Source organism: Beta vulgaris, chromosome 7, assembly GCF_026745355.1.
Source record: "Beta vulgaris subsp. vulgaris cultivar EL10 chromosome 7, EL10.2, whole genome shotgun sequence".
Classification (NCBI taxonomy): domain Eukaryota; kingdom Viridiplantae; phylum Streptophyta; class Magnoliopsida; order Caryophyllales; family Amaranthaceae; genus Beta; species Beta vulgaris.
In genome coordinates this window covers 1,132,771-1,147,539 of record NC_079208.1, presented here as the reverse complement: position 1 = coordinate 1,147,539, position 14,769 = coordinate 1,132,771, and the positions used below count along the sequence as shown (strand labels likewise).

The 14,769-nt window shown below is 34.2% G+C and overlaps 1 protein-coding gene and 1 non-coding gene across 8 annotated transcripts; one reads left to right on the top strand and one right to left on the bottom strand.

Annotated features, from left to right (window-relative positions):
- The first annotated feature begins 295 nt into the window (after nt 1-295).
- On the top strand, nt 296-7,597 carry LOC104898190 (probable pectate lyase 5). The gene is made up of 4 exons (XM_010685229.4): nt 296-948; nt 1,629-2,487; nt 3,095-3,306; nt 7,281-7,597. The coding sequence occupies exons 1-4, from the start codon at nt 788-790 to the stop codon at nt 7,558-7,560; spliced, it is 1,512 nt and encodes a 503-aa protein (XP_010683531.2). The 5' UTR covers nt 296-787; the 3' UTR covers nt 7,561-7,597.
- A 1,858-nt stretch (nt 7,598-9,455) lies between these two features.
- On the bottom strand, nt 9,456-14,376 carry LOC104898189 (uncharacterized). Of its 7 annotated transcripts, none has more exons than XR_007276515.2 (6): nt 13,853-14,369; nt 12,482-12,617; nt 10,938-12,398; nt 10,615-10,755; nt 10,458-10,528; nt 9,456-10,103 (listed from the first exon to the last, which is right to left on the bottom strand). It is a non-coding gene; the product is annotated as an uncharacterized LOC104898189 (transcript). The 7 variants fall into 7 exon arrangements; XR_007276514.2 differs by having other exon boundaries at nt 10,938-11,081; nt 11,302-12,617; nt 13,853-14,356; XR_007276517.2 differs by having other exon boundaries at nt 10,938-11,081; nt 12,343-12,617; nt 13,853-14,286.
- Between the last annotated feature and the right edge of the window lie 393 nt (nt 14,377-14,769).

Genomic DNA, 14,769 nt, shown 5'->3' with positions numbered 1-14,769 from the left:
CAGTTTTAGGGTAAAAAACAAAGAAAACAAGCGTTCGGCCCCCGGATCGGCCCACGCAGGCTCGTGTCGGTGCGGGCCGGAAGTAAAGTTTCTTGACCGTGACAGGCCCGCGGCCCACGTAGAGGACAACGGGCCGGGCCGGGCCTCGAGCGGGCTCGTGCTGGCCCGGGCCGGCCCGCGTGCTGGCCGGGCTCATGCCCACCTCTACTCTTACCTAAGTGGGATAAATAAATATATATTTTTTTTGTAAAATTGCTTTAAATATCCTTAACTCCGTAAACTTTTGAATCCTGAGTTCGCCCTGTCAGTCTGTAACCAACACCACCCGTTAGCCATCCAATAACCCATCGCATCGTTCGAGTCCAACAACTAGTTGTTTATTGTTTTCTAGAGAGACAATTTCATTGAAGACATCAACAACAAAGCAACGTATAGCCCGCCGCCGCCGCATTTCCTTTTAAACAATACGATGAAGCAACGTAGAGAGAGACTAGAGAGTATAGAGCAATAACAATGGCGGGTGATTCCTTGTTTCCCGCCTCTTCTTCCTCTCAATCTCTCTCTTTCTCTCTCTCATAATATCACTTCTTTTCTTCCTTTCTTCTCATTGAAATAATCAAAAAACCTTCCAACAAAGTAACTAATTTTTCACAAACTGCTTTCACACATTAATTCAATTATTATCATAAACATTATCATGTTACTTATTCTTAATATATAACACCCATTTCTACTTTCTTTCTCTAAAATTTTTCTGTATTTTTTGCAACTTTTACAGCTACTAAAAATGGCTACTATACTTCACATTAGAACCCACATTATTCATGTTATTGTCATTTTCATGTTTTCTTGCTTCTTCAACTTTCTTTCTTATTCTTCTTCATTTAATCTTACTCTTCTTCCTCATGAACATCCTAATCCAGAACATGTTGTTCAAGAATTACACAGGTAAGAAACTCTCATTTCTTTTTTATCAATTGTTATTCATGTTATCTACCTTTTTTTGTGGTTTTGGTGTAAGATTTTGAGGTTTAGTAAAGCTAGAATATTGTACATGGATTTTTTTTCAACTTGTTTTTCTACTTTGGGTTCATAAAGATACAATCTTTTACCTCATTCATCCCTTTTTAGGCATTTTATGTATGTATGTTCTTTCACCTATAATATAATTATTCTTTCACTTATAATATAATGTCCCTTATTATTATTCTTTCACTACTATGAATTGTTGATGAAAAATCTTTTAAAAAAAATCTGTTATTAGTTTTCTCAGTTCTGTTTTCCTCTGTTTTGAGGTGAATTTTCATATGGGCATACCTCATTATGCAATTTTACAATCTAAATGTGTTGGAGATATGAGATATAATCGGAAAATATATGTATGATATATTTTCCATATTGATATTATTAAGAGAATAATATACTTATGTTAAGATATTATTTAGTGAATAATCTATGATTATATACATATATTTTCCGATACTGATTATATCTCATATCTCTAACAAAATGACTTATTTTTCGTCAAATTTCATCTGTGTATTTCTTAGTTTTTAATGGGTAGTATTTTTTTTTTTTTTTTTTGAAGAATTATTAAGGTAGAGACTTGTTGTATGGTTTTCTTGCAGGAGAGTTAATGTTTCTCTGTCAAGAAGGCAAACCCTAGAAAGCATACAAGAAAAGGACCAATTTTCTTGTGTAAGTGGTAATCCAATAGATGATTGTTGGAAATGTGACCCTAATTGGGCTGCAAATAGGCAACATTTAGCTGATTGTGCAATTGGGTTTGGCTACCAAGCCCTTGGAGGTAAAGGTGGTCCTATCTATGTGGTCACTGACTCGTCGGACCCGGACCCACACAAGCCTAAACCAGGGACCCTACGAGACGCCGTGAGCCAACCGGGGCCTATTTGGATTATATTTGCTAGTAACATGCTAATAAAGCTCAAAAAACCACTAGTGGTCACAAGCTATAAGACCATTGATGGACGTGGTGCTCATGTTGAAATAATTGGTGGAGGGTGCATCTCAATAGAGCATGTTACTAATGTGATAATACATAACATCAACATACATCATTGTTATCCTGCTAATTCAGATGGTGATGGGTTACACATATTTTCATCTAGTAACATTTGGGTAGACCATTGCACATTGTCTAATTGTGCGGATGGCCTAATTGATTGTACCGTGGGATCAACTGCTATAACAATATCAAACAATCACTTCTCTCATCATGATAAGGTAATGTTATTAGGACATAGTGATGATTATATCGCGGATCGTGGGATGCAAATCACTGTGGCATTCAACCGATTTGGTGAAGCCTTGAATCAAAGGATGCCTAGATGTCGATTTGGCTATTTCCATGTTGTGAACAATGATTATTCGAGTTGGGTTGAGTACGCGGTGGGTGGTAGTTCTAGGCCTACCATCAATAGTCAAGGAAATCGATACATTGCACCACCCAATCCAAATGCCAAAGAGGTAGAATGCAATCTTTGGCCGTTTCAATCACTTGTACTTCCTCCGTAACAGAAAGTATGCGACAATTGGGTATTACTTTGTGAGGTATAAAATATTCAATTGTTGCATTATTTGTGTTACGGAGGAAGTATGTTTCAATTTTACTTATTGTGTTGTTTTAGAGTGCAATGAGCCATTCACATGTACACAAGAGATCATAATGCAAGTAGCTCAAACGTTGCTTTCCTTTAGTAAAGCACTTTTAATTTTGATAAGATTCTTACTAGATTTAGTGACATATATTATAAATAATTTTTTGCTTTTATTTGGTCAATATTATACTAAACCAATATTGCATCAAATCAATTAACATCAAATTATATATTATACCCGAAAGTTCAAAAGGTAAATCTAGCTACACATAAAACATATGAGTACAAGATTTTGCCATCAAATTTCACTATCAAGTTATAACTTTGAATATCTTACATGGAAAATTAACACCAAAATCTTGGAAATTACATCAAGATAACATTATTATTGCCTAAAAAGAAAAGAAATCAAAGTGATTGAAAATTTTGGTAAATTTATGTGTGAATAATGTAAGGATTGGTAAATGGTAATGTAGGTTACAAGAAGGTTGGATGCAGATGGACAAGAGTGGGAGAGCTGGAATTGGAGAACAGAAGGTGATTTAATGATTAATGGAGCCTTCTTTGTACCATCAGGTGATGGTGTAAATCCTCAATATACTTTGGCATCAAGTATGGAGCCTAAATCTGCTGCTTATATTGACCAACTCACTCTCAACGCTGGCGTCTTGCTCCCTAATCCTAATGGGTATGTTTCTTTAATCCTTATCTTTCTTTCTGGCTACGTTAAGAGTATAACGTACATGTGAGTTAGGAACAGTTTGTCGTACATTGAAGAATTAGAGAGAGAATGACTGACATACAGTTTAATGGGTTATTTCACCTATTACTAATTATTGATTTTATGATGGAACCCTAGCAACATTATATGTGATCGCTCTCTCGTCTTATGTGATAAAGCTACATAATTGCTGATGTGATGTTCTTATATCCATATCATTATATACATGTATAGCAATGATGTTCTTATATGCATATCACTATATACATGTATCACAATTGTGATATACGCTTAGATATGTTGTGCACTATATATCATAGCTTCAACATTCGATTTATATATTTGTTGTCAGTATATGATATAGAAATAATCATCTGACGAAGGTAATTTTTTGTTCCTTCTCTTTTTATTTTACATATATAGCAAATATGTATTTAATGAATGCATTTTACTTTAAATATAGTTAAATAGTATGTTGAGGAGGTTGAGATGATGTAGTCGCGTAACTCATAATTATCATACAATCTTATAATGAGAGGATAAAATTTTAAAACAATTAAATGCTAATTTTAGTATTTTAAATGGTCTCCTGTTAATTATTTTATCATAAATTATTAGAATAGGCGGTCTAATTTTAACATAAAACTAGACAAACCCAATAATGAATTTTTCTAACAAACCCATTCCATTTCACTCTAACCTATCACTATTCTAGGTATCCTTTCTCTTCTCCTCTCTCCGTTTTCTTGATTCTCGAACTATAACAGACAAATTCAAAAAAAAAAAAAAAACTCGATAGTCTTACGAAACGGATTAAACTAGTCACTAAATAAATTAAACTAGCTGAATCGATTAAACTGGTCACGAAATAGATTACAGTAGTCCCTAAATAGATTAAACTAATTACAATATTTAAAAAGGTGACATATTCTCTTCTTAATATTAGACTCGAGCCGTACCTAATTTTAAATTAAAAATAAATGGTCTCTTACCAGACCAACTTTTATTTTATTTTATAACAACTAACATCACAAAATTTGGCTTTTATACACCACACTTATAATTGGACCGTTGTACGTATTAGTCAGGATTTCATTGCTGCCAATACCATGCACCTAATGAGTCATCTCTCTCACCCATGTTCTTGTGCATATATTCTGGGGTCTTTTTCTTCAAACTTTGTAGATATTTTTCCTGAGTCTTGTCCTACACAATTCTCTATGTGTGCCCTTTTTCTACATAATAATGCAATACTTAATTAATTGATAACATGATACAAAAGAGTTGTAGACGATTGTAGGGACACTTTGCATGAAAATCAAAAATAGATTCTTTTTTCATGCAAAAAAACAGATATTTAATCAATACTTATTGTTATTTCGCAATCCAGGGAAGTCTTATTCTTCAATATTTATGAAGTGCTTGAAATGTAGGGAAAATCATTTTGTCATTTGTCCATAATGTTAACAACTGCTTTTCTTTTCTTTATGTATTATTTTGTTTTCGCGAAATGTAATTTGCAGAATATAAAACGTAATATTTGATAATTTTAAGCATGGAGGCATCCGCCCCAGATAAACTACCCACCTCGCAGTGCTGTCCCGAACGGATAACATATTTCGCGTTTTGAACGCTGAGGAACCTAGTTTGGTATCATTGTGGTTTTCAATTTTTCGTATTTAAAAGTCAAATGTCATGTCTTATCATAGAGAAAATAGAATTAATCAAACTTATATAAAGATGATCTATTCAAAAAAAAAAAAAAATGATAATTTCGAAAACTAACAACTAAAAAATAAAACTTACTTTTTTTGATTTTTTGTTTTTATGTTTTCATAAAGGCAAAAGCTAACGGACGCCCGAGGTGTTAGTAAAAAATATATTGTTGTATTCAATTACTCATATTTATATGAAATAATATAATATTGTATAATTCAAATACAATGCATTTAAATGTTCTGCATTGGAATTAAATGTTTTTCCCTTTCCTATTGAGAAACATTAAATGCTTTGCATTGAAATTATATATTATTCTATTATTTTATATAAATATGAGTAATTAAGTAGAACAATATATTTTGTATCTAGCGTCCTAGAGCGTCCTAGAGCGTCCGTTAGCGGATCATTTCATAAGAACTAAAAATTGAAAATAAAAAATGATAATGAATCCACCCTAAACGAGCGAGACAAACATGTGTTATCTTTTGACAAACATAAGGGTATGTTTAACGCTAGTCTGGAGCAAAGTCTTACAAGAAATTTTTGATAGTCTTGGCAAAGACTCAGGGATATTCATCAAATATAATGGGGATAGTCTTGAGATGGGTTTGGATAATCAAGACTCTACCCAAGACTATTGATATGGGACCCATACTTTCTAGGCCACCAAAAATCTGCCATGTGTCTTTTATTTTTTTCTTTGTAAAAATCTGCCATATGTTAAATTTTTGGTAGATAGTATGGATGGAGTCTGAGAGATAATATATAAAACTGGAATGAGTCTGGAGTGAGTTTGAAAAGTAAAAAGTAGGTAAAAATTAGTGGAAAATTGATGTGGTACAGTCTGAAGTTTGGATTTAAATCTGAGGGATAAACACACCTGACACCCTAACACATTTCCTTTATCTAGTATAGTTATAGTACTAAAGAAAAAAAAAAGTTGTACAGGGGATAAATAGAACACTTTTTCACATGGAATGCTAACATGGAAAGAACTTTATCCTCAAATCTGGCAGAGATGATTGGCCGAGATTGGTTTGTAAGTCAAAATTGCTAAAGTTTCACTATCAACTACCAATACCATGCTAAAGAAAATTCACTGAAAATCAGGAAATGCCTCACTCAATAATTCTCATGCACTTGTTTAGGATTTTACAGATATCATTCATTACCTTACCCTTTTTTTGTACAAGTTGTCGACTTAGTTTTCTCTTCTATATAATGACATCTCAACAGTTAAACATATATATAATCAATCGTTGTAAATTATACTCCCTCCGTTTCATAATATAAGTCCTGATTTCATTTTTATGCAGAAATTAAGACAAATAGAATTTAGTTTAACTTTTATCTTAATTGCTAAAGATTTGTAGTAGTGTCAACTGTCAAGGGATTACTGATTTTTACATGGCTCATAACACATATAATTCGAGCTCGAGTTGAATCTCGAGCTTTTTCAAGCTTGAATCTTTAGGTTTAACTTTCTTTAAAACTCAACTTTATTATAAAAATTGTAATCAACTAAATACTCATTATTTATGTTAAAACATTTTTATAGCTAATAAGTCTTTCCTACTTATGTTGAGTTCTCACTTGCATCAAACAAATTTTTACTAATGGCAAGTAAGAATTTATAGGATAGTATGTAAAATAAAGTAATAAATAAATATTTCAATCATGTTCATGAGCTTCTTAGGTTTTCAATAGATTCATTATTTGGTAGTCCAACCCCAAAATAATTCACGAGCCAATAATGCTCATCAGTGAAACTTGTGATAACCATAATGTGTATTCAAATCTCATATACATTATCGTTTATTAAATGCTATCTACGCATATTTTGTCTCCTTGTTGCCAAAAAAAACAAATGAGTTACCTTTAGAATTGTTTAAATTAGATAGCATTGCAAGTCATTTATGTTCAACGTTTTGCATGATCAACTAACAACTAATTAATCCTTAAATTTGTTTGTGTTGATATATACACGGCTGCACGGGTACTTCTTTTAGGTCAGATGCTCGTACCCGATACGATATGTATCCTTTATGGGTATGCGTACCCATTCCTAAAATTTCAAAATCTTATTGTTTTCTGTCTCCGTACTCAAATCTGTACCCGTTCACATATTCGTCAATGTGCAACCTAGGTGATATATACATTGCTCATTACTAGTGGTCATTTAAATTATGCTTTTTTAACATGAGTATATATGATGAATGCAGAGGCATAGCAAATCCTGGATCAAGAGGTAGTGGCATTAGCAGCGGTGGTGGATTAGTTCCTAGTGGTGGCGGCTACGGCGCGGTCCCTGGCGGCATGTATGGCACTGGAGGTGCTTACAATCCCCCAGGAGAAGGAGGCTATACTGAAGGAGGAGATGGAGGATTCTTTTTTAGTAGTGCACCTTCTTCACCCTCTTATCAAACTTCCATCATTTTGTCTACCCTAGTTATTTTGACATTTCATTTTGTCACAAATCATTATTTATATTTAGGCTTATAATATAGTTGCAAAAATCAATCAAGGTCAATATTATACATATCTATACTACTCAACTTACCCCGCCAAAAAGAAAAAAAATTGAACATTTCAACAACCAATTATGAATTGTTCCCACCTTCCATTAGACCAAATTATAGTTAAGTTGACATGAAAAGAAAAATATGACATATAATAATGAAACAAATGGTTTTTATTCCCCCATTGATATGATTGTGATTTTTAATGAAAGTGAAATTTAAGCTTTTAGATTTTAAGCTCCTGAACTTCTATTCATCGTCCCAATTACCATGTAAATGTACCATTGTACTCTTGACTGTTTTTACAACTCTCTCTACCACCACTTAAAATCACTAACCACCAATCGCTACCTCCAACTCACACCGAGGATCACCACCGACGACAACGATGTAAAAGATTAATATGGGTCGTAAAAATAATGCAACAAAGGCTGGTGGAGAACCGCCAATTAATTAATTGATTAACTACAATTCTTTTTCTCGTTTTTGGACTTTTATGATGATTTGAAGATCAGAATAATGCTTCACAATAACAATTGAACAGCAATGAGGAGTGCCAAAAGCTGTAGCCTAGAATTCAGTGGTGATGTGGGAATTAGGATACGACAGTTTTCCACCAAAATCAATTATTATAACGATTGGTCTTGTAAAAGATCGTCTATTTTTATTAATTTGTGTTATTATAAAGGCTATGTAATCGGTCCTAAACAATATATATATTTTTTTAATAATAATATTAATAAATAAATTATAAACATATTGTTTAGGCGTGACAAATAAAAAATGAGTGTTTTGTTCTAATAAACATCATTGCACTGGTTTTGAACTCGAAATCAGCGAATAGTAGTTGGGTTCACAATTGAAATCAATGTTGTCGGGACTGTTTTCAAGTTCGATTGAACAAATTCTTTGACAGTTTATACAGAGGTGACTATGGGCCGGGCCGAATTAGGCCCAAAAAATGGGTTTGTTTCGGGCGAAAGCCTCGGGCTGGAAAAAGTCTTGGGCCAGCTTTTTCGTGCCAAAACCCTCTATTTTGGGCAAGACCAAGTGGACTTATGGGACCAATTTTGGGCCTGGTCAAACCATGATTGTTGTAGATAAGAATTGACAAATATGTATGCCTATTTTATATCCTTTGTGGTTCGCTACTAAAATTGGATTTGATTGAAATGATTATAGTAGACCTGGAATCTGCTGCAACATCGCACTAATCTCCATCGATGAATTAATTTATAGTAATAAAAGAAAATCCTAGCCAAAACATTCATATTAAGATAGAATAAATTGTATCAGTAGTCAGTAGATTTAGGTTATGTTTGGCAAAACTAGCGATTCTATAATAGCTGGTAGTTGTTGCAGTAGTTGTAGTTGTTAAGGGTTACTGCTAGCTGTCTACTAGTAGTTATTAAAGATTAGCATTTAAAGTAATTGTTTAATTAGGAGTGTATGACAAAAGTAGCTGTTGAGATTGTAAAATACAATAAATGACATTCATTATATAGTGTTTATTAGCTAACCGCTACCTATAAATCTCAAACATTACTTGTATTAACATTCTATTACTGTAAACCACTCCAATCGCTACCCGCTAATAGAATCGCTACCTCACCAAATACTCATAATTTTCTTAGGTAACGTTTTGACCTTGTCCAACCGCTACCTTCTACCTAAAACGCTATTGCCAAACAAAGCCTTAACCCGATAAATGGGATTAGTATAAAGAGTGGAGTTTTATTATTAACAAAAACTTAGAAATTAATGCAAAAGAGAACAAATGCTTTTCTTAGGCAAATTCAACTCTTTATTGATTCTTTTGTTTGGCATCATCCTGCTAATGATGCTGCTAATTGCATGCATGTGAATTTGGAATTAAGATGTTTCCATGTAGGAGGATATGGTGATTATGCATAAAAGCTCACCAAACCTCAAATGATATTAGATGTACATTTGACCTATAATAGGCTACCCAAAAAAAGAAGCTACTAGTTCTATGTAAATGGCAAGTTTCAAGCTCCACCAGCTGAACTATATATGATATGAACATACTTGGCCACAATTGATTCAGGAAATTGCTGAAGCTGCGGTATCACTTGGAATAACTCTGCCGAACGTATGATATTCCTGCAAGGTGGTGGATGGCGTGCACACATGGCCGTCTTGAAGATTTTGGGGCCCTGGTTCTAACATGAAAACTGTACCCCTTAATTTATAGAAAATAAAAATGGAAGGTTAGAGTTCTAAAGATGGAAAGTTGAAAATCCAAAGATAAATCATTGACAAATTTATTAGGAGTGGGAAACAAGGGTGATTTCTTCAAATATGAAGTAAAATTTTCAAAATAATATATTTTGGGGAATTTATAATTTTGGGGACCCTGTGATGTTGGGCTCCTTGCACACCCTCATCTACCCCTTTGCGTGTTCACATCGCCAAAGCAAAGAGCGCGTTTTCTAAAGGAGACTCATTAATTCTTGAAGAGTTCGAGGATAGCTTCGAGCACTCATAGATGACCTTAAGTAGCACCTGCTTGATCACATACAAATTTGGATAATAAAGAAGTCAGTGATCATGGAACAAGTGATATAAAAAACTTGCCAAAATATGAAATACTTCTAGCCATAACAATACATGAGCTCTTCTCCTGTTAAACCATCTATAACCAATATTGGTGACTATTAGCTTTTTACATGTTTTGCTTAAGATATATGCTCGCCATAGCTTCAACATTTGATACCTTCCAATTGAAATGAACAGATCCATATTACATTGTTTAAAATGCGATACTAAGCGGCTATGATAGTCTATGAGTATGGTGTTTTTTGGACAACAGACCAAGTAAACAAGCATGATCATATCCAAAGTCTATTTGCATCTAACCTGAATAGCACCAGTAGACACAATAGCGTCACAAAGCTTGTTGGAATGGCGAGCAAGATTACTTGGTGCACCTGCGGCATTTAGTTTTGTTATATTGTCCTCAGGTGAAAGCAGCAGATTTGTCAGATGACATATTGACCTTATAAGTTCTTCATACCTATGTTACTTAGACACGGATTGAGTTTCCCCTTCACTAGCCTTCCATAACAAATCTTACTGCAACACAGGCGAATTTCTTTGTATGCTTATCTGAATCGGTGCATTGGTCAATGAGAAGATTGATGAGACCATGCCTTGCCTACAAATCAAATAAAAAGAACACATTAGCACATAATTCAATTGTAAATGAATTAAGGGAATTTTATAAAATTATAATCAACCAAACTTAAAGAGCCAAAAGAAACCTTTTAGAAAAACATACAAGTTGGTCCTTAAAATCTTGATATGACCAAAGAGGAAAGATTACAGTACATAACCTACCAATGAATCATAAAAGTAAGAGCTGTGCCAGCACATGTTGCCTACAGCATTGCAAGCCTTTGCACGTAGAGAAGGATCATAAGAAGTGAGAAACTCCTTCAACCGCATCAGTATATTTTCCCTCTCAATGTACTCGTAGAAACCCTGTGAAGTACATTCATGAAACAATAACGTCTCCAGCTAACTGCAACAGTTAGATACTACTCTACAGGACAGATGCAGACTCAACTTCAATGACTCAGAACTTTAACTAGCTGATGAGGTCTTATCTTTATGTATCGGAAAGTAATTTTGAAACTTTCAAACAAATAAGCAGTCATTATGGTAGACAAAATAAAAATAAAAAAGAGAAATATTTCTCAACTTCAAGTATGTTCTGCCAAAACATATTCAATCGCTGTGAGCCTCTAACAGCGCATAGCACGGACATATTTTGTTCAAGTGTTCTAGTGACATGCAAGTATATGTTTGAAAGTCACAGAAGGCACAAGTTGCACTGATGCCACAGGGTTTATGGAGCCCAAAGCGCAAGGCAGGCCTAGCCTTAGCACCCAGGTCACAGCTGCACCTTAATATCACCCTGGTAAAATCAATCCAGACATCATAGCACCATTCACCCTTGACCTTGGAGCCAAATGCACCTCAGCGAAGTTATTCTTCAATCGGCAGGCACCTCAAATGTTTGTCCTCCCTCTCTCCGATTTTATTTCCTCTTTAACTTCTTTTGTAATGTCTCTGTCCTCCCAACATATGTTTGCACCAGGTGAGCTGACATTTAGAAGGAAATCACTATTCATGGATGCAGTGGCTGATGGAAAACCAAGGGAATTTTCAATGGCAACAAAAGGGAAAGCTAAAAAATCAATCACTGCAGCGATATTATCCCTCAATCCACTTCCCCCACCAGGCCCACCCCAAGATTTAAGCAGCTTCAGATGAGCACCAGATACCAAATTACAAATCCACTTGAAATACGTATTATCGAGCATCAACTGTCAAAAAGTTTCAGCTCCACTTGAAACGCAATAACTCAGACATGAAACTGCCCATGTAACTCCAAGTGTCTCCAACAGGAGACATCCCCGGTGGATCCTGTACCCGATCTTCTAATTGGGAATGACCAAGAAAGCTATCTCGCAACAAGCACATAAGATGTTCATGAAGTCCACTGGCACAAAATTGTTTACGAGCCAACAGTCCTCCCCATCTCAACTTAAATTTTAACAAACCAACGTATCCTTCTCTCAAGCCATGTCAAGGTGAAAGCATATACTTTGTAGCAGTGAACTCAATTTCCTGCTCAACTCTATGACTCAATATGAGCATGTCACAGAAAAGAAGTTGGTCGGAAAGAGTAGAAAAACAAGGGACAAGACACATCTCCTGTTTAAAGAGCAGGGATTACCTCAATCTCCTGTCTAAAATCTTCCCATTTTTCATAATAAACTTCATAGCAACAATCTGAATTCCATAGACCCAACATTTTTAATGAGGAACAAAAATTATTACCTTAATGGAAAAATTAAATGAAAGAGGAGATTTACTTGGCTAGTATATTTCTCCTTCCATTGTTAGACCCTTCCAATGAACCTTCATCAACAAGCTCAAGCTCAAGCACATGGTAGTTCTCAATACCCATTTTGTACGAGGACAGACACAAGATTCTGAAAGCGAGAACACCTATAACATTGTTTGAGACCAATCTTATAGTTATACTCTATATAAGTGCAAAGGAAGAAAGTCCCCAAGATTGCATTCTCTTAGAGCATAAGTTGTATAAGTTTCAACAAGATTGTGTAAAGTTCGGCAAACGTAGTTCAGTCCAGCCAAAGTAAGTTGAATTCAGCAATAAGCTAACTATAATAAATTAAGTTCAGCAAAAAATAATAGTAGGTTTAGCAACAATAAAATTAGTTTCCAGTTCAGCAAAATTAAGAAAAGTTAAACAACAATAAGTTTAAGGCTCCGTTTGGTTGGATGTAAAACATTTTCAATGTAAAATGATTTTTCATGTAAAACATTTTACAATGGAAAATTCAAATGCAAAGCTAATTTTTCTTTGTTTGGTTCAATGTAAAAAAGTTATGAAAAAGAGAAAAATGGAAGGTGAAGGGAGAGGATTGATAAGAGGAGAGTAAAATGGTTGCTAATTAAGAGGGAGAAAAATGTGTTTTCACCTAGATCTCCCTTGATGGAAAACTTGTTTTACACCCCTTACCAAACTAAACGACGAAAATTAAGAGGAAAAGGAAAACTCATTTTCATGGAAAATATTTTACACCCTACCAAACGGAGCCTAAGTTAAACAAAAATCATGATAAGTGCATCGAATATAAGTCCAATTAAGTGAATACAAGTTAAATTCAGCAAAAATAAGTTTAAGCGAACAAAGTCATATTCCCTTAGGTATCTATGATTTATGTATATTATTTACCTCTTAAAAGTTGAATTATTGGTACATTTGTAAGATCTTTCCAAAAATTCCACCTTTAAGGAAAATCCATACCCATACAATCCTAATGATAACTCCAATTCCACAACACATTCCACAATTGCAAATTTGCAATAATCATCCAGAATTAATTCCACAATAATTCATCCACACTATAATCAATTAATCATAACATAACAAAGTTACGAAACCAATTAAATAGATAATCAACTTACTAACTCGCCAAAATAATCTCAACTTAATCACTAATTTTTATGGAACAAAATCACAAGATCAGCTCAAAACCCTAATTTCTAAGCTTCAAAAATTCCAATCACGAAACTCAAAATATACGAAATTAAAGCAATTAAAGTAATTAACTAACGGAATTATCTGAACTAAACTTAACAGAACCCTAAAATCGTAAAAATTAGAATCCAAGAGAGAGAAAGATAGGCGCTTCAAGAAGAGTTGAGGTAGTTACCAGAACCACTGTTACATGTTTCATCTTCCTCCTTTTTTTCGAACCCCCATTAACACCCAAAAGAAAGAAACTTTCGTTGAGCTCATTTTTTTTCCAGCTTATGTGGAAGACGTGAAACAACAATGGATGACTTTCGTCCGTATTTTGATTTTTAGAGTATGATGTTATAGGATTTCCAATGCAATTCTCCAATGGCTTATATTGATGATATTGATTCTCCAATGGCTTGTATTGATGATATTGATTCTCCAATTACATTACATGACGTGCTATGCTGCTTTGTTTGAGAATGTTTCGATGCTTGGTTCGTGTAGTAATTGTATCTCTCGTGTTCTTAATTATGTGCTTGGTCCTATCGTAATCCCATAGTATAGGTTGTCTTATGTCTAATTGCTTGAGGACAAGCAATGGTTTAGCTTGAATGAGTTTGATGTGTTGTATTTTTATATAGATTTTAGTTGCATTTAGGTTACATTCTAGGAGCATTTAGGTGCATTATAGTTCATAATCGTATGCTTTTACTTAATCTGCGAACTATTACTCCTCTTATGTATTTTTGCTATTCTTTGATGAATTTCAAGTATCGAGAACAAAATTGGAATATTATTGGACAAGCTTGAGTACTTAGGAGCAATTGCAAGCAAACTACATTGATAAATATCATTTTGAGTGCATTTGAGTGCAAATTGGAGCTCAATTGGAGTTGGAACTCATTGATAGAATTGTAGATATTGAGTCATTTTCACTCTTTTATCCATAACTTCTGACTCGATGCTGATATTGGGTTGATTCCAAAGGCATTAGAAAGTAGGCTTGAAGGGCTTTCAAATGATAGGTCGCACGACCCAAGACGAGTTGTATTTTGAGAGTTATGGCTTCGAAAGTTGGCTGAGTCTGCCAGAAACTTCTTATGCGCA